This window comes from Myotis brandtii, unplaced genomic scaffold (genome assembly GCF_000412655.1).
Source record: "Myotis brandtii unplaced genomic scaffold, ASM41265v1 scaffold382, whole genome shotgun sequence".
In the NCBI taxonomy this organism is placed as follows: Eukaryota; Metazoa; Chordata; class Mammalia; order Chiroptera; family Vespertilionidae; genus Myotis; species Myotis brandtii.
Window position 1 is genome coordinate 197688 of NW_005364671.1, and position 18174 is coordinate 215861.

General features: G+C 35.1%; 1 protein-coding gene across 7 annotated transcripts in view; it reads left to right on the forward strand.

The window, feature by feature from the left end:
• ZCCHC11 (zinc finger, CCHC domain containing 11) overlaps positions 1 to 18174 on the forward strand; it is a 157802-nt gene that overhangs the window by 120147 nt on the left and 19481 nt on the right. For all 7 annotated transcript variants that reach the window (XM_014544781.1, XM_014544780.1, XM_005872464.2 and 4 more), the window contains 7 exons: positions 2864 to 3014; positions 7256 to 7342; positions 9260 to 9363; positions 12416 to 12473; positions 12566 to 12669; positions 12950 to 13039; positions 14528 to 14641. In XM_014544781.1, coding sequence (XP_014400267.1) covers positions 2864 to 3014; positions 7256 to 7342; positions 9260 to 9363; positions 12416 to 12473; positions 12566 to 12669; positions 12950 to 13039; positions 14528 to 14641 — 708 coding nt within the window. The remainder of the gene's footprint in view (positions 1 to 2863; positions 3015 to 7255; positions 7343 to 9259; positions 9364 to 12415; positions 12474 to 12565; positions 12670 to 12949; positions 13040 to 14527; positions 14642 to 18174) is intronic.

The window sequence follows — 18174 nt, forward strand, 5'->3', positions numbered from 1 at the left end:
AAATATATTTTATTGATTTTTTACAGAGAGGAAGGGAGAGAGATAGAGAGTTAGAAACATCGATGAGAGAGAAACACCGATCAGCTGCCTCCTGCACATCTCCCACTGGGGATGTGCCCGCAAACCAGGTACATGCCCTTGACCGGAATCGAACCTGGGACCCCTCAGTCCGCAGGCCGTCGCTCTATCCACTGAGCCAAACCGGATTAGGCACAGCTTAAATTTTTTAACATAATTACTAAGTTGTGTTTTTTCATTCTTTGTAAGGATACATCTATTGCTTTTGTTTAGGTTGCGATATTTAGGGTATATGGACTATTAAAAGGATGAAATAAATGGCAGAGTTTTAGAAAAGCCTCTTTATTCCATAGCTGTAGTTTATATTTCTTCTATTTTATAGGTTTTTCTCCCTGGAAACTTATATTAAGGTAGCTATTTCTCCAATTTTAATTTTTTCTAGTTATCTATAACATATTTCTAGAATTTTCTGATAAACATTTCATTTTAAAAAGCTTTGCAAGGGAGGAGGGCTCAGGGGCGGGCTGAAGGGGGCCAGTGGGCGGCAAAAAGGGACATATGTAATATTTTCAACAATAAAGAATTATTAGAAAAAAAAAGCTTTGCAAAGCCGATAGAAATTCCTATGGTACTACTGTTAATTAGCCCACAGCACAGCATTCCTACAAATAGAGGTTTCTGTATATAATTTTCATCAGAGTTCAGAGCTAGGTACATGTCCAGGCTAATCCTGGAGGAAGAAGCTAACTCTAGGATCTAGGCATCCTATATAATAAAAGCCTAATATGCAAATTGACCAAACAGTGGAACGACCGGAACTCCTGCGGCCCCTCGGCCCACCCCTGAGTGGGCACCTGATCAGGGGCTGGGCTGGATGGCAAACCGCCCATGGCCCCTCGCCCCAGCTGGGCACCCCCACTCCGATTGGGGGCGAGGCTGGCTGGCAAAAACTGCCCGCGGCTCCTCGCCCCAGCTGGCTCCACCCACGGCCCCTCACCCCAGTCAGTCCACCCCTATTAGTCCCCATCGGGGCGGACTGGCTGGACCCCACCAGTGCACAAATTCGTGCACCGGGCCTCTAGTATTACAATAAAGAAAAAAGTTGTGCTTTTCCTTTACCATATGTTTGTTTTGTTTTTTAAATAGTTGGGGAAAATTTCACTGTTTTAGCTACCTCTCTGTCTGATAGTGTGTTGGAATAAATTTTAAATTGTGGCATAGGGTTTGAAGTTACATTTGTGGCTATAACATAAGAGTTGTTCCTTGTATGAAGCGGATTTATTTTTAGAGTTCAGCTCTACAGTTTGGTTTCTTGAATACCTTGCTAATGTAATAATTTGAACCAGCTAGGCAAGCAAGGGTTCTAGGATTGATTAGTTCTGAAGATAGAAAATGTTTAGAGTGAAATGAAAGGTGCCACTTGAAATTTTTTTATATAATCATGCCCTGCATAGTGATATTTTTGGTCAACAATGGACTGCCTATACAATGGTGATCCCATAAGATTATAATAAATGATAAACAAAAAAAGTTTGTTTTTGATGTGGAAAGAAAAGGTTGGACCTGACTATAGTATGAATTTACTATAGTCTAGCTCTGGGTGATTTAGGTGAGGCTCAGCTTGTTGTCCACCAGCTATGTGCCTAGCCACTGCTGGGTCTGGAGTTGATAAGGGAGTAAGAGCTGGGGAGGAGGGAGCCCACAGTGCCCTGCCCTAGCACCTATGCGGTGTGCCCTTATGAGCATGTGTGCGCGCACACACCATAATATCCTACACACACTCACAGTCTGCTTCCTCCCTTCTTCTCTTTCTCCCTTTCCCTCTCCTTCTCCTCCTCCCCCTCTTATTATTTCTCATCTCAGTCTTTATCTCTGTAGTTCTTTTGTTCTTTGCTCTCTCTTTTTCTCCCCTTCTCTTCCTTCCCTCTATCCCCTCCTTCCTCCCTCCTCCTGATGTCTACTCTCCCTCCATTGTTGTCCCATCCACAGCCCTTACTCTGCCCTACAAATGCACACACACTTTTATACCATATTTTTACTCTATCTTTTCTATGATTAGATATGCAAATACTTAGCAAATTGTTATAGTTGCCTGCAGTATTCAGTACATTAATGTATTGTACAGGCTTGTAGCCTAAAAACAATAAGCTATGTAGCCTTCATGTATAGTAGGTTATACTATACATCTAGGTCAGTGATGGCGAACCTTTTGAGCTCGGCGTGTCACATATAGAAATTTTTTGATATTTGCAACCATAGTAAAACAAAGATTTATATTTTTGATATTTATTTTATATATTTAAATGCCATTTAACAAAGAAAAATCAACCAAAAAAATGAGTTTGCGTGTCATCTCTGACACGTGTGTCATAGGTTCGCCATCACTGATCTAGGTTTATGTAAGTGCACTCTGTGATGTTCACAAAACTACAAAATCACCGGATGATGCATTTCTCAGAACATACCCCTATCGTTAAGTGACATACAACTGTAATCTACTTTGTTAAAGATCTTAGTAGATTAAATAGTAATCATGTATTTGATTTGGGGACTGATAAAACTGTTTGAATTAATCTATATCTTTTGCATCTCCTGGTATTTTATTTTACATCATTAGGTAAAGCTAATCCTTGACAATACCATTTTAGTGGGGAAGAAAGTTAAAGTGGTTGGCTCAAAATATGTTTTTTACATTTAACAGTGCATTTCATTAACATGCTTTTCTGAAAGCACAGGTTATCAGAACTGAGTTACATAAAATATTCTGTTTGGACCTGCTTTCTAAGTAATGATGAAGTTCCTCAATAGTTTATTAGATTAGATTATTTTTTTTGCCTTTGTTTAGCCACCAACGATAGTATGCAGCATCTGCAAAAAGGATGGCCATTCAAAAAATGATTGCCCGGAGGATTTCAGGAAAATTGACCTAAAACCTCTGCCACCAATGACAAATCGATTTCGGGAAATACTTGATTTAGTATGTAAAAGATGTTTTGGTAAGTCTTTTATTATTAGAACTGAGACTAATTTCTTTTTTAGCTTTTGATACTTATTTATTTGTTTTCTTATTTCAAAACCGTTTGCTTACATTTGTTTTGGTAGAGGTTTTTGAATAGTTTAGAGACGCAACTAGAAATATTTATTAAATGTCGACTGTGTGCAGGGCACTGTGATAAATGCCAAGGGGAATATAGAGACCCTATGTGTTGCTTTTAAGAAGCTTAGACTCTGTATCTGTGTTATCTAATATGGCTATATGTGGCTATTTAAATTTAAATTAATTAAAATGAACTGAAATGAACAATTAAGGTCCTCAGTTATACCAGCCACATCTCAAGTACTGAATAGCTGCATGTGTCTCTAGTAACTACTGTATTGGACAGTAGATAGAGAACTTTTTTTTTTTAATCCTCACCTGAGGATTTTTTTCCCCAAGGGAACAAGGGGGTGGAGGAGAGAGAAACATCAGTGTAAGAGAGGCACATCGATTGGTTGCTTCCCCCATGTGCCCCGACTGGGGCTGTGGTTCGAACCTGCAACCCAGTTACATGCCCTTGACTGGGAATTGAACCTGAGGCCTTTTGGTGTGCAGGCTGACACTAACACCACTGAGAAACACTGGCCAGGGCTAGATAGAGAACATTTTTATCATTGCAATGTTCTTGCACAGTGCTGCTCTAGATGAATGTGCAAGACATGTATGAACATTGCCATAACTGGAAGGATAATGTGTTACTTGTTATAGTATTGGTAAAGAAAATGCAATGCAAACACAATTTTAACTGGGGTGGACCAGAGGAATTGGAATTAATGATGTGACATTTGAGTTGGACCTTGAACTGCATTTTCAGATTTAGAGAATATGCATAAAACCAAAGGGTGTTTAATTTGTCTGAGAGAATAACTACCTTAGGTTTGGTAGAATATAAGAAAGGCAATAGAGGGAGATAAGGATAAAGTTATTTTGAGGAAATTCTTACATACAGGGGTGGGCAAACGTAGGTTTACAGTTGTTTGTGTGGAAAAATACGTAATACAAGAAGAATAATACTGTTTTGCATGCTCACAACTGTAAACCTATTTTTGCCCACCCCTATACCTTATTCAACACACATTTATATCTGGGATGAATCTTCACTCAGTAAACACTTTTTAAAAATTAAAGTTATTGGGGTGACATAGCAAATATTTCTAAATTATTTGCTGTGTCCAGGTAAAACAAAATTTCTGACGTAACATTTTATCCTTCCTTATCTTCATTTCCTGCCAGGCAACCACTTACCTGCTTTTTGTTACTGTAGATTAGTTTGCATTTTCTGTTTTGTATTTTTTTTAAATATATTTTTATTGATTTTAGAGAGGGAGGGAGAGGGAGAGAGATAGAAACATCAATGATGAGAGAAAATCATTAACTGGCTGCCTCCTGCATAATTGGGGATCTAGCCCGCAACCAGGGCATATGCCCTGACTTCCTGGTTCGTAGGTCCACTGAGCCACTATGGCCGGGCAGTTTGCATTTTCTAGAGTTCTATATAAATAGAATCACAAAGCACATACTCTTTTTTTTTTTTTTTTTTTTTTTTTTTTTTGTGAGGGGAGGGGAAGAGGTTTGACTTCTTTTACTTAGTATAATTATTTTGAGATTCATCCATATGGTGTGTATCAATGATGGTTCATTCCTTTTTATTGCTGAGTTATGTTCCATTATATGGATGTACCACAATTTGTTTATCCATTCACCTGTTAATGAATACTTGGTTTGTTTCTAAATTTTATTACAAATAAATCTGCAGTGTACTTTCATGTATAAGTATGGGTATATACATGTGCTTTACTTTCTCTTGGGTAAATACCTAAGAGTTGAATGGTTCAATCATTGCACATTGTTTATAATGTAATATAATTCATTACATTTGTTTTTATTTATTCAGTTACTTATCTCAATATGGACTCATGGATATTTTATACTTTGGGTTTTAATCTAATAACACTTTATTTTGTTGCTCAAATTGTTACAGATTTGGCTGTTGGGAGCTCTTTCAGTTGATTCATGTGTCCTTTTAATAAACCCCCATCAGTGTATGGGTTTTGGTGGTTGTTTTTTTTAGCACTTTCTTACTTTTCTGGCATTACAAATGTTCTAGGTCATCATGTATATATTTCTTGCATTTCTCCCAAGAGCCCTGGTTCCTTTTATTGGATAATGGTATTAGAAACCAAGGGTGCCTGTTATTACTGGGTATTGTTGCTTCTAGGCCCTCTGAGCAAGAAAATGTGTGTATACTAACATATATATGTGTATGTATATGTGTATGTATATGTATATGTACATACATCTATGAATATTTCTAAATGTAACCATCTTATCTACATTAAGCTAAACATGACTTTCTACTGATGTCTCCAACTCTAATACATTATTACATGGCTTATTCTAGCCTCTTCTTACCTATAAATTTCCACTTCAATAGTGAGAAATCTGGCTCCCACCATCTGCCACATATTTATTTAGTTCCATTTAAGTACATATCTATAGCATTATTGGAACTGTTATCCTGTACCCCTGTGGAAAACAACTTTATTAATTAGAGTACAGTGCTTATATGCGGTTCCTTTTGCTTTTAGTCTTACAGACTCCACTAATTTTCAAAGTTACTTAGGTTAGCACCTTTTCCTCCACTCCCTTGAGTGAAGTTGTCTTATCTATATATATAAAAGCCCAGCAACTGAATGGCGGAACGACCAGAACAACCACCAGGAGCTGCCCCCTGGTGGTCAGTGCGCTCCCACAGTGGAGCGCCGCTCGGCTGACCAGGATTAGCAGCGCTCCTACAGTGGAAGCAGCCACTCAGAAGGCGGGTCTACAGTTTGCTTAGCTGACAGGGCTGAGCAGCACTCCCACAGCAGGCCGATCCCCGCAGGCCATGCCCCCAACCAGTGCACGAGTCTGTGTACTGGGCCTCTAGTACATTTATAACACTTAGATTTTTTAGTTACAGCCTGCATTCCATCCTGAGATTGCCTGACCTCCTAAATGAGTTTTTAAAATTTGCATTTTGTGAAGTTCACTCTTTGTGCTGCAGAGTTTTATGGGTTTTGACAAAGTGCATCATATCGTGTTACCATTAGAGTATCATACAAAATAGTTCACTACTCTAAGAACACAATAATCACATGTATTTCAGCTAATCAAGTTGCAAGTGCTGATACTATATTTGTTTTTCAAAAGCTGAGTATTAGTTTAATTCATTACAGTAAATTACTGCTTTGTTCCCATTACCCTATTAACTCCTGGGGATATATCTGGAGCAGGAGATAGGAAAAAAGACTATTCTTAAGGAATACAAGGTAGGGCAAAAATAGGCTTACAATTGAGAGTACTCGAAACAGAGTTTATTCTTTTTTTTTTTTTTAAATATATTTTATTGATTTTTTACAGAAAGGAAGGGAGAGAGATAGAGAGTCGGAAACATCGATCAGCTGCCTCCTGCACATCTCCCACTGGGGATGTGCCTGCAACCCAGGTACATGCCCTTGACCGGAATCGAACCTGGGACCTTTCAGTCCGCAGGCCGACGCTCTATCCACTGAGCCAAACCGGTTTCGGCCAGAGTTTATTCGTATATTGTTATTGATTATTATTTCCCATATGAACAACTGCAAACCTACTTTTGCCCCATCCTATATATGGTCTTATTTAGAAAAATAAGGTGAATATAAATGAAACAACTAGAAAACTAAAAGGACAGTGTAAATGAAACTGACAAGTAGTTTGGAGAACTAAGGAAATTTAGTTAAGGAAAGGTCTTTGAAGACTCATTGAGTAAAGCAACTTATAGGGAAGATGTGAATCTTGACCAGGCATTTGTGGCAACTGTTAGATTTGAAGGTCAGGTACCTAGTTTAACAACAGGAGTGTAGTCTTACCAGGAGGGAAGAACAAGCAAGTGTATGGGAGAGTAGAATGTCTGAAGAAAATGATTTTAAATAATTTGTAGAAGTGAATATATTTTGTAGATATTTCATAAGGAAAATGATCATGTGAAATGAACATAAATCTAGATCTATAAAAATTATCTTTTTGCTGTTTTCTGCCCCTTCCTTCCCTAGTAACATTTATGACTTTATATTCATAGAAGTTAACAAATAATAAAGAAATGTTAAGTAAGTTTTTAGTATAAAAATGGAAGATATTTTCAGATTTTATTTTTCTTACTTTTTTCTTTTTTCAATTTAGATGAATTGTCACCACCTTTCTCTGAACAACACAATAGGGAACAAATTTTAATGGGCTTGGAAAAGTTTATTCAAAAAGAATATGATGGTATGTTGTATGCTAAAAATTGATGTGTGTTTTTTTTTTAATATAGTCACTTGATCTGAGTTTCATTCATTTTTTTAAAAAGTGTTTATTGAATGTTATGTGTTAGATACTCTTCTGGGTGCTGGGGATACAGTGCTAATAAAAGGTGAAACTTGCTCTCATGAAGCTTATATTAAGAGGGGGAGACATAGTCAAGTGAAAAAATATGTATGTAATATAAAATCAGAAAATAAATGCTATTAAAGTTCAGGAGTTAAAAGGATAGTAATGGGGTATTATGGTAGTTCTTTCTGATAAAGTGACATTTGAGCAGAGCCATAAATAATATGAAGGAGCAACTAATATGAATATCTAAGGAGAGAACATTCTAGAAAGAAAGAGTAACAAATATAAACACTCCACGATTGGATTATGTTTGGTATGTTTGAAGACCAGCCAGGAAGTCAGTATGGCTGGAGTGGAGTGAATGAAGTGACTGTACTAGAAAGATGAGGTTAGAGAGGTAGGCTAGAGACTGGATCATTAGGGCCTTATAGATGTTGATAGAAGGACTTTGAATTTTATTTTGAGTATCTAATGAGAAGCTTCTGGAGGATTTTAACACTTAAGTGACATTATCTGAGAGAACAGAGTATAGATTCATAAGAATAGAAGCAAGCAGAATATTTAAGAGGCTGCTGCATAGGTTCAGATGAGATATAACAGTGATTTGAAAGAGTAGATGAGAAATGGTAAGATTTAGGATATATCTTGAATGTAGAGCCAATAGGATTTGCTGATGCATTACATGTTAGATGTGAGGAAAAGGAGTCAGGGATGGTTTCAAAGTGTTTACCTTAATAGTTGGGTGGTGCTATTTAACTGAGATGGCAAAAATAGCAGAAGGAGCAGGCTTTGAATATAGGGGTGAAGAATCAAGAGTTCTATAGCCAAGTAGTTTAGAAAAAAATAAAGAATTGATTTATAATCAGAATGAAGTAGTACTTTTAAAAGATAGTCTGTTATGTGCTATAAGATTCCATATTTGAATTATATTTGCTATTATGTAAAATATTGACCAAATCTAAAGTCCCTGTTATATTAAACTGATGCACATTTTTATTTGCTCATGAACGTAACTTCTTTTATATCTCAGTTATCATTGAAATTTCAAGTTAGGGTATCAGAACTGAAAGGGAGGATTAAGTTTTGAAAATATAGAGTTTATTATCTAAATGTATAGTCTGTAAGAATTAATAGGGAGAAAAACCTGATCCTGTTAACTCACAGCTTGTTTGAAGTGGCATCTGTAACAAATGATACTGAGAATGAGAAGATAGTCCTAAAATAATTTATATCAAATGGATTACTGTCTCACTTTTGAAGGAAAATTAATTCTATTTACTGAGGTGATATTTATAGGACTACTTGAATTGTGCCTTAAAAATACTAGTTTTATTTCCAAGACATAAATCTCTAAGTCTTAACTATTGGTAGTGATGTTGAGGGTGAATTTATGAGATAGTTAAGTTGGAAGAAGCTAAAGACTTGCTGGTTTTTTTGGATGTGGAGGAGTTAAGAATCACACATATATTTCTGACTTGGGCAGCTGAGTCGATGATGATACTGTTTTCTGAGAAGGATTTTAGAAATAATAGTAGGTTTGAGATGAAGTTGATAGTTTCGTTTTGACTTGTTGAATTTATGACCTCTGGAAAAATGGAAGAAGCAGTTAGATACATGGGTGTGGGAACTTGAGCAAAAGATCTGCATTTTAGATGAGTGTTTTGTATTGGAATTTCTCAGTATATCTGTCAGTGGTAGGTAATTGAGGGCATAAAATGTGGACAAGATCATTTGTGTTAGGCCATAGGTAGGTAATAGAAGACTCCTCTTTCCTGCTAATTATAAAACTTTTGACTTTTTTTTTTTGCTTAGAAAAGGCAAGATTGTGCTTATTTGGCTCTTCTAAGAATGGATTTGGATTTCGTGATAGTGATCTGGATATTTGTATGACCCTAGAAGGCCACGAAAATGCAGAGGTAAGAATTAGTGTTTGGAAAGAGATATGGAAGTTTATTTTCTTCTAGTGATTAATCTATTTTTAATTTTGTCTGTAGTATTGATAAAAATATATGGTGTCGTTATTTGTGTAAATATATTAGCAATAGCTGTGTTTGAAATGTAAGGTCATATGATTTTCAGAGACATTAAAATATTTAAATAAGTAACTTTACTGTTTGAGTAATTTTATAATGCAGAAATCATGGCACTGAGAGTTACAAGTGCTTGTAATAAATTGTTGGAAAAAGTTAATGTACCATAGAGTTGGAATTTTTTTCTTTAGAACCAATGAGAAGTTGGTGCTTCAGTTTGGTAGTGAACGTTGATCTCACTATCTTTTCATACCTCTTCCATTAGGTCATGTCTTTGTATTACTAAAGATAGAATAGAAAGGTAGACATATAATTTATAACTTGCTTGTGTTCTACAAGTTCATTGCAATTTTTGGGTACTTAGAACACATTTTTTTCTATAGAAGCAATGTTATAAATTATTTTTACTAATATAGCTTTACAGTGAAAAAGGCTGATAGGAAAAAAAATGATTCGAAATATGGTGTTAGAGGAGAGCTCTATTAATACCCTTGGACCACCAGAAAGACAAAAGGGGGTCCTAGAACAAATTAAACCTAAAACATTGCTGGAGGCAAAAATGATAAAACTGAAGCTTTCCTACTTTGGGCATATCATAAGAAGTCAGGGTTCTTTAGATATGTCAAAAATGCTGTGAGAAATAAAAGTCAGCAGGAAAAGAGGAAGACCAAATATGAAATGGATTGACTTTATAGAAGAAGCCCATGGGTATGAGTCTACAGGAGCTGAGTAGGGCTATTGAGGTCAGGACATTGTGGACATTCATAGGGTCTCCAGGATTTGTAGCCAACTCAATAGCACGTAATATATAGGATAGCTTTTAGAAACTCATTTTGAATGAGGAGGGAAATTAAAATTTGTTGAGTCCCTTGTATACACTTTTACATAATCTCATTTCACTCTTACAACCACCTTTGAGGTAGAAAATTTCCCCCATTTTACAGATGAGGAAACTGAGGCTTTGAAAGATAAACGTACTTGCCCAAGTTCACAGCTAATAAATGATGGAGCTGGGATTCATACCCAGGTCTGTCTGACTCCAGAGTTCATGTTCTTTTCATTCTATCTCACTGCTTCTCTATAATTTATTTAACCTAAAATGTAGCTGAAATATAGTGCTAATGATTCTGTAGACCTTAACCACTACTTTCTGAAATTGAAAGCTTTCTGAGTTCCACCTTGAGATGCCAGGAGCAGACCTTCCCCCAGAGCACTTTCATCAGTGGGAGTGGGTAGGTAGGCCTTTCTTCTTTGTGTACCAGGCCTCAACAGTGGGAACAAGATTGTCCAAGCTCCAGTAAAGAAAGGGGCTGATGGGACAAGAAAAAGTATCCCAGGCCTTCCTAGCAGCAACTAGAAAAGGAGGGGATCCCTATAGTTGCTCATTCCCTTACTAGCATAGTTATTGCTATTTATAGTTATTACTTGCAAGATTGGGGCGAGGCCAAGCTTCTGGCTATCCGTAGTGGTGTCAGTATAGCCTGTGTTGTATTATAAAAGAATTGAGCAGAATAGTGAACTATGTGTTTCTGAAATAGTTTTTTCAAAAAGTGGTTTTAGAATTGTTAGAACAGAGTAGAGATGGCAGTGATATCTGGTAGATCCTTATTTCTGGCTCTAAGAAATTGCTTCTGGTGTTTATTAACATCTTCTTATTCTATAAAGAAACTGAAAAGTTGTAAAATATTTTAGTTCTTTTTAACTAACTTCTATTCAGGTGCCATCTACCTGGAGAGATGCCCCTTTCCATTTTGAAGATCAAGAATTGAGGGAATTGAAAATAATTTTTATCTAGGGAAGAGGTTAGAGTTTTAGGTATCTCCTATATAAAATTTAATAATCAGACTTCTAATTACTAAGGGTTTATGTATTACATTTAATCTTTGGAAGGTTGAAACAGTGAAAAAGAATAATTTTTTTTCAGATGAGCCATAATTGAAAACTTAAAATTTATCATATATTTACATTCTTGCACAATAAGAGGAAAATAACCTCTTATTTTATTGTGTGTTAATTAGTAAATAAAGTTTCCCTTGAAATCCCCTAGTTAAGCTGCAATGGCTACTGCTTTCTTGAAGCTAAAAAGCGCATGTTGGGGATATGCAGAAGTGATTTTAGTAGCAAGTGTGGGCATTGATGTAAATACCCTTTAACTCAGTGCAGTTAATGTATAATGCCATTATCTTTCCTGTTTCTTATATCATGGATAGCATTACCATAGCAGCTCTGTTGTCTAGTTTTTAAAAAGTCAACATTTAAATATGCAGAGGTAAGAATTTCCTTGAAGAAGTAGATGCTGGTTACAATAGGATTATTTTTCTTTTATTGGTCAACATAATAATAAAAAGCCCACAGACTTAAAATACTTATTTTGCTCCAAGCATGCTGCTGAATGCTTTACATACATGTCTCATGTAATCTCTCTAATTACATGAGAGATTATAATTATCTCAATTTTATAGAATAGTAGCATGAAGCTCAGAGGGGTTAAGAATCTGGACAGTCACATAGCTACTCAGTACTGTACTTAATTTAAGATTTGAATTCAAATTTGTCTAAGTTGAGAGCCTATGTTCTTAATCACTAAATTGTTTTGCCTTCACCAAGCCCACCTGTAATTGTTTCTTCATATATTTGAAAACATTGTCTTCTTGTCTTTGTGCTTCTCAAACTTTAATGTGGACGTGGATTACTTGGGGATCTTGATAAAATGTGAATTATATTCAGTAGATTGAGGTGAGGTCTGAGATTCTGCATTTCTTTTGTTTCCAGATGATGCTGACAGGTCCTTGGACCATATACTTAAGTAGAAGGTTACATAGAGCTTATGGCTACAGATTTTAAATGCTAGTATTAAGTGCCTAGATTAAAGTGGAATTTGTACAAGACCCAATTGAGTCAGACAAATTTTATTATTTCTTTGTTTCTTTCTTTTTAGAAATTAAATTGTAAGGAAATAATAGAAAATTTGGCAAAAATTCTTAAGAGACATCCAGGTATGAATTTTAAATTATAACTTTAAAAAAACAAAATATTTTTTAGCATTGTGAAAATTATTTAACTTAGTGAAGTTTTATTTTTTAATCAGGTTTAAGAAATATTTTGCCTATAACTACTGCCAAAGTGCCTATAGTAAAATTCGAACACAGACGAAGTGGTTTAGAAGGTGATATCAGTTTGTATAATACATTGGTAAGTTTTTCTTTCTTTATAGACCTAGATATGTTTAAACTTGTCATTGAAAAAGTTTATAGATTGTTGACTATACATTTATATTTAAAGCTTTCAAATGTGAGTGGTTTAAGGGAAAAAATTAATCATCTTGATATTTTCTTCAGATTGAAAATTAGTTTTTGACTTACTTACAGGTATTTTAAGTTTACATTTATATGTTCCCTCTAGAGTGTATTCTCTTGTTTTATCTAATTTTTAATAAATTTGAAGTGATTTCAAATATGTAATTATTTTTCAGGCTCAACATAACACAAGAATGCTAGCTACTTATGCAGCTATTGATCCTAGAGTGCAGTACCTGGGATATACTATGAAAGTGTTTGCTAAGGTATGTATTAAAAAATTAATGACCTGCTTTGTTGTAAGACTCATGATTGTTCAAGTGAAACATACTGATGTCACACTTGTGAAAAATAATTTCTGATTTTTGTTTACCTGAACTTTTAAAAAGAAGCCCTCAATGTTAATGGTTTAATTTATACCTATTTGAGTAGGGTAATTCTTAGTTTTTTCCTGTGCGTGCTCCAGTTCCGTATGTAACTGGGAAATTTGTCATTGACAAAATTTCTCAATGTGATAATGATTTTCAACCCCAACATGAGATTTTCTAACCCAGAGATTCTTAACTAGATGGAAAGCCAACTCCCATGCCTACAAATCATATTTGATAGAGCTACTTTTCTGGGTTCACCTCATAAACTATCTCCAACATGACAGTTCGGTACTCCCATGGAATTTTAGTAATAAAACCAAGTGATTCATGTCAAGGAAATCATTCCTCTCCCTTAAAATAATATCAGCTAAAGCTTTACTCGAGGGAAGTCTCTGAGGGTTCATTTTGTGTGTTTTTATTAATTTTTTAAAAACCATGTGGTTCAGAATTCAAAACGTCTAAAGGGGTTTATGGTGGAGCCCTAGCCAGTTTGGTTCAGTGGATAGAGTTTCGACCTGTGGACTGAAGGGTCCCAGGTTCAATTCCTGTCAAGGGCACATGCCTAGGTTGCAGGCTTAATCCCCAGTAGGAGGCGTGCAGGAGGCAGCCAATCAATGATTCTCTCTCATCATTGATGTTTCTATCTCTCCCTCTTCCTTTCTCTCTGAAATCAATACAAATATATTTTTAAAAAAACAAAGGGGTTTATGGTGGAAAATCTACCTTCCACAGCTATCTCCTAGCCTATCAGTACCTCTTGCTGAAGGCACCCATTGTCAAAAGTTCTTCTTGGTTCTTCCAGAAATATACCAGTACCGAAATTTCCTACCTCATTCTTATTACAGGTATTGACATTGAAAACACTGTTTTGCGCTTTGCTTTTTTTACTGAGCAATAGATATTGGAGATTATTTTATATGAGTATATAATAGCTTCTTTGTTCTTTTTTAATGATTATATATTATTCCATTATGTGGATACTCATTATTTTTTAAAATCTGTGCTATACTGATACCTTAATTTGTTTGTGATTTTTTGCTATTAAAACAGTGTCACAATGAAAACACTTCTTATTTAGTCATTTTACATTGTGTTTTTTAATCGCATATTTGCTGGATAAATTATTAGAACAGAACGGCTAGGTTAAACGAAATTGCCCTTGTAATTTTGATATTGCCAAATTATTCTTCATAGAATTTATGCTAACTTATACATCTGTATGTATAAATACCTGTTTACCCACACTCTCTATGACAGTTTGTTATTGAACTTTTGGATATTTGCCAGTTTGATGAGTTGAGAAAAAATAGTGTCTCAAACTAGTCAGTATTCTGCATGGAATAAGATTCTGAAGTTTTTTAAATCATTGTTATGTTTCTTTAGCGATGTGATATTGGAGATGCTTCCAGGGGAAGTTTGTCTTCATATGCTTATATCCTTATGGTGCTGTACTTTCTGCAGCAGAGAAAACCACCTGTTATCCCAGTTCTACAAGAGGTAGGTGTTTAAGAAAATTGTAAAGGAGTTTCTTGTGAAAACAATCCATCTAAACACATAGATCTTGCTCAGTTCGTGAGATTATGAAGGATTTTTTTCATCATGACATCCTAAGTTTTCTTCTATTAATGGTATAATCAAACAATGAACCTTTAAAAAAGTTTATTGTGGGAGAATATAGACTACCAAAAAAATAATAGATGAACAGTACTATTGAATATCTTTTGTAACATTTTTGTATTTTACCGTCAGAATGCTTCAGATCATTATTAAATTTATAGAGCCATCTATGAACTCATATATTAGTCTCAGATGCAAATACATAAGTTTTTTCTCTTCAGAGTATTCTCTTTCCTTTTGCTTGGCAAGAAAGTTTGATTTATTCCTGTTTATATTTTGGTCAACTTTGTGAATTTTGGTTGAGAGAAAACCCAAGGAAATTCTTCCTCATCTCTGTAGGGTCATGTTAATTGCATTAAACATAAGAATATGCATCAAAAGAAACAGATTTTACTCATATTCACTCAGACTTGGTGACTCAGAGTCCCTTTTTGTAGCCAATTTATATTTTCTGAAATAGGTACAAAGGAGTTCTTTTAAAAAAGAAATGTTTTTTATTGATTTTAGAGATAGGGGAAGAGAAAGGGAGAGAGAGAGAGAGAAACATCGATCAGCTGCCTCCTGCACACACTCCCTGCTAGGGATTGAGCCCACAATCCCGGGCATGTGTCCTGACTGGGATTGAACTGGCATCTTCTCAGTGCATAGGACAATGTTCAACTGAGCCACACTGACTGGGGCAAGTACAGAGGAGTTCTTAATCATCTATCTGTTCCTCCTCATTTTTGTCACAAAATGGATTTGCAAACATTAGGGAGGACCCAGATCTAATTTCTTAGAAAGGTCATTATTTTGAGGAAGGAGAGAAGCATCAGAATTGCCTGGTAAATCACATATTCTAATTTCACATAAACTTTGGTAGTCATGTCAAAGAAGAAAATTACAAAATAGCAAGCCATATGGTGGGTGTCAGATGGTCTTAGTAAGCTTTTAAAAGTTCTAATGAATGTCCTGGTTTTAGAAGCATTTCCTTCCCTCTTTTAAACAGTGGAAGAGAAATAAAGATTTTAAATGTCATTTTCCAGCAGAAAATTTTAAGTTGCTGAATCTATGTTGAGTGATGTGTGTATTTTTTAAACAAAATTGTTCTCTGAAGGATATTTAAAATGTATCATGAATTTATTAGGCCTGCCAGGGTCAAGATCATTCTCTGTATTAGTATAATTGTTATTAAGGCCTTATATTTGGCGATATTTTGCATATTTGCCCAGTGCAGCCATTTGCTATGATTTTCTATGACTTTGACAGAATACTATGCTTTACTAAAATGGAATATAAATTATGGTGGTTTGTCTGTGTTCTCGAATTATATTACCTATGGATGAGGAGCCACTGAGGCAGCATGATATAATGGAAAGAGCAGGGCATGATTTTGGAGCCAGAAATAACTGGTTTGAATCCTAATTCTGACATTGTAGACTTCAAAAAAGTGTCTGACCACCACTAGTCTTGAGTGAAAAAGTAATAATGGTATTTCGGTGTTAATATAGGGAACAGAGACAATGAATTATTTTGAATGTTATAGGTGCTAATAAAATAGGTGTTCATAAATGGTGGTTGTTTTTGTTATTATCATTAGCAGCTTTACTAATATTATTATTGGAAAAATGTAGGTAGGATTGCCATAGCCAACTTCAAGAACTCTCCCATTATCTGCTTAACAGACAATGATTGATGAAATGAGACAGTCCATGGAATGTTTTCCATCATAATGAGCTGTGATTATGGGGGGCTTTGTGATACATATGAACTGATGATATATGGATTTTTGCTTCTGGCCTTTTTTGCTTGTCATATGGGACCCCATTGTCCATTGCTCTGGCATCATTTAAGTATTGGTCATTGGCATCGATCAACTTTTAAGGGTAAGGATATGTTTAATGAAGCTGATGATCTTTGACTCCATTTGTGATTGAACCTAGACTTTAAGTGACTGGGTATAAATAAGGCCCTGCAAAGACTGTTTTTAATGGTCAACAATACAAAATTCTTTAGGTCAAAAGGAGCTTTTCTAAGTAGAATGATTTTGCTGTATTCTAGCAGATCATCTTAAGTAAAAGTAAATTTTCACTTAAAATAGGAGTGTTATTCAAACTTGATATTATGACTGCTATGTTTTCGTAGTTTATATCAGCTTAAAAATTGCTGTTGAATGGGTGAGCCTGTGCTAAATGAAACAAACCAGTCACAAAAGGACAAATACCGTACCATTTCACTTATATGAGGTACTTAGGGTAGTCAACTTCATAGACAGAAAGTAGAATGCTGGTTGCCAGAGGCTGTGGGGAGACAGGAATGGGCAGTTATTATTTAATAGGTTCAGAGTTTTATTTATGCAAGATGAAAATAATTCTGTGGATAGGTGAGCACAACAATGGAAATGTACTTAATGCCACTGAATTGTACACTTAAAATGTTTAAGATGGGTAATTTTATGTGTATTTTACCACAACTAAGAAATTGCAATTTAAAAATAGCAGTAAATACTAAAATATTACAATAAGAAAGTAAATATGGAAATGTACAGGGTTGCTCTTTATACAAATATGATTGAATTGTTTGGTGAGGTTTCAGAGGGAGGACTGAGTGCTTGAGTGGAGAATAGTTGGTGTTAAAAGATAAGAAAGAGTGTGTGTGTGTGTGTAAGAGTAAGAGAAGATACCATTAGTGCTTCTAAGGGCTGAGTCGGAGTGGAAAGTTAGGCATTGTAAAACAAGATAGTTTATAAAAACAGACAAATCAGTGATTACCCTCTAAGGCCTACAGGTCCACTTTACTGTGTTATCAACCAACTTAGTTGGGTTTGGATCATAATTGTTACTCAAAAAGTAAGAATCTTCTTAAAAAAGAATCAAAGTCTAAAGAGGTATCTTGTGTCATTCCCCTATAATAAATATAAAAGCATCAAATATTTTGGCCTCTTTAAAACCTGCATTTCATTTTTGAGGGCAGGATCCCATGTATTTTGTTTTAGATATTAATAGCTGTAATTTCTACCTTTTTTGTTCTATAAAAGTCTGAATTTATGCTAGATGACTCTTGGTAACTGTATTTGTTTAAGTTATATGTAAATATAAAAAACAATTTATTAGCTTAAGTCCCTTGAAATTATCTTTATGTATATGTGCTTACAGAGTAGAAATATTCATTCAATAAACATATATTAATTATTCTCTATATGGCAGGTTTTGATGTAAATAGTAGGAATTTTAGTGGATAAATATACCCACAAAGAACTTAAACCTGAGAGTGAATTAGAGGGACCAGACATGTAGTTAATTTTATAATTCATTGTCCCATCTAAAATGCAAGAGGCCTTGGGGACCACCTTATCTAGTGGTTTTAAAGTATACATTCTGGTAAACTCTTAGGAGCTCATTAGGGTATGTATGAGGAGTGGGGTAAGGAAAAAT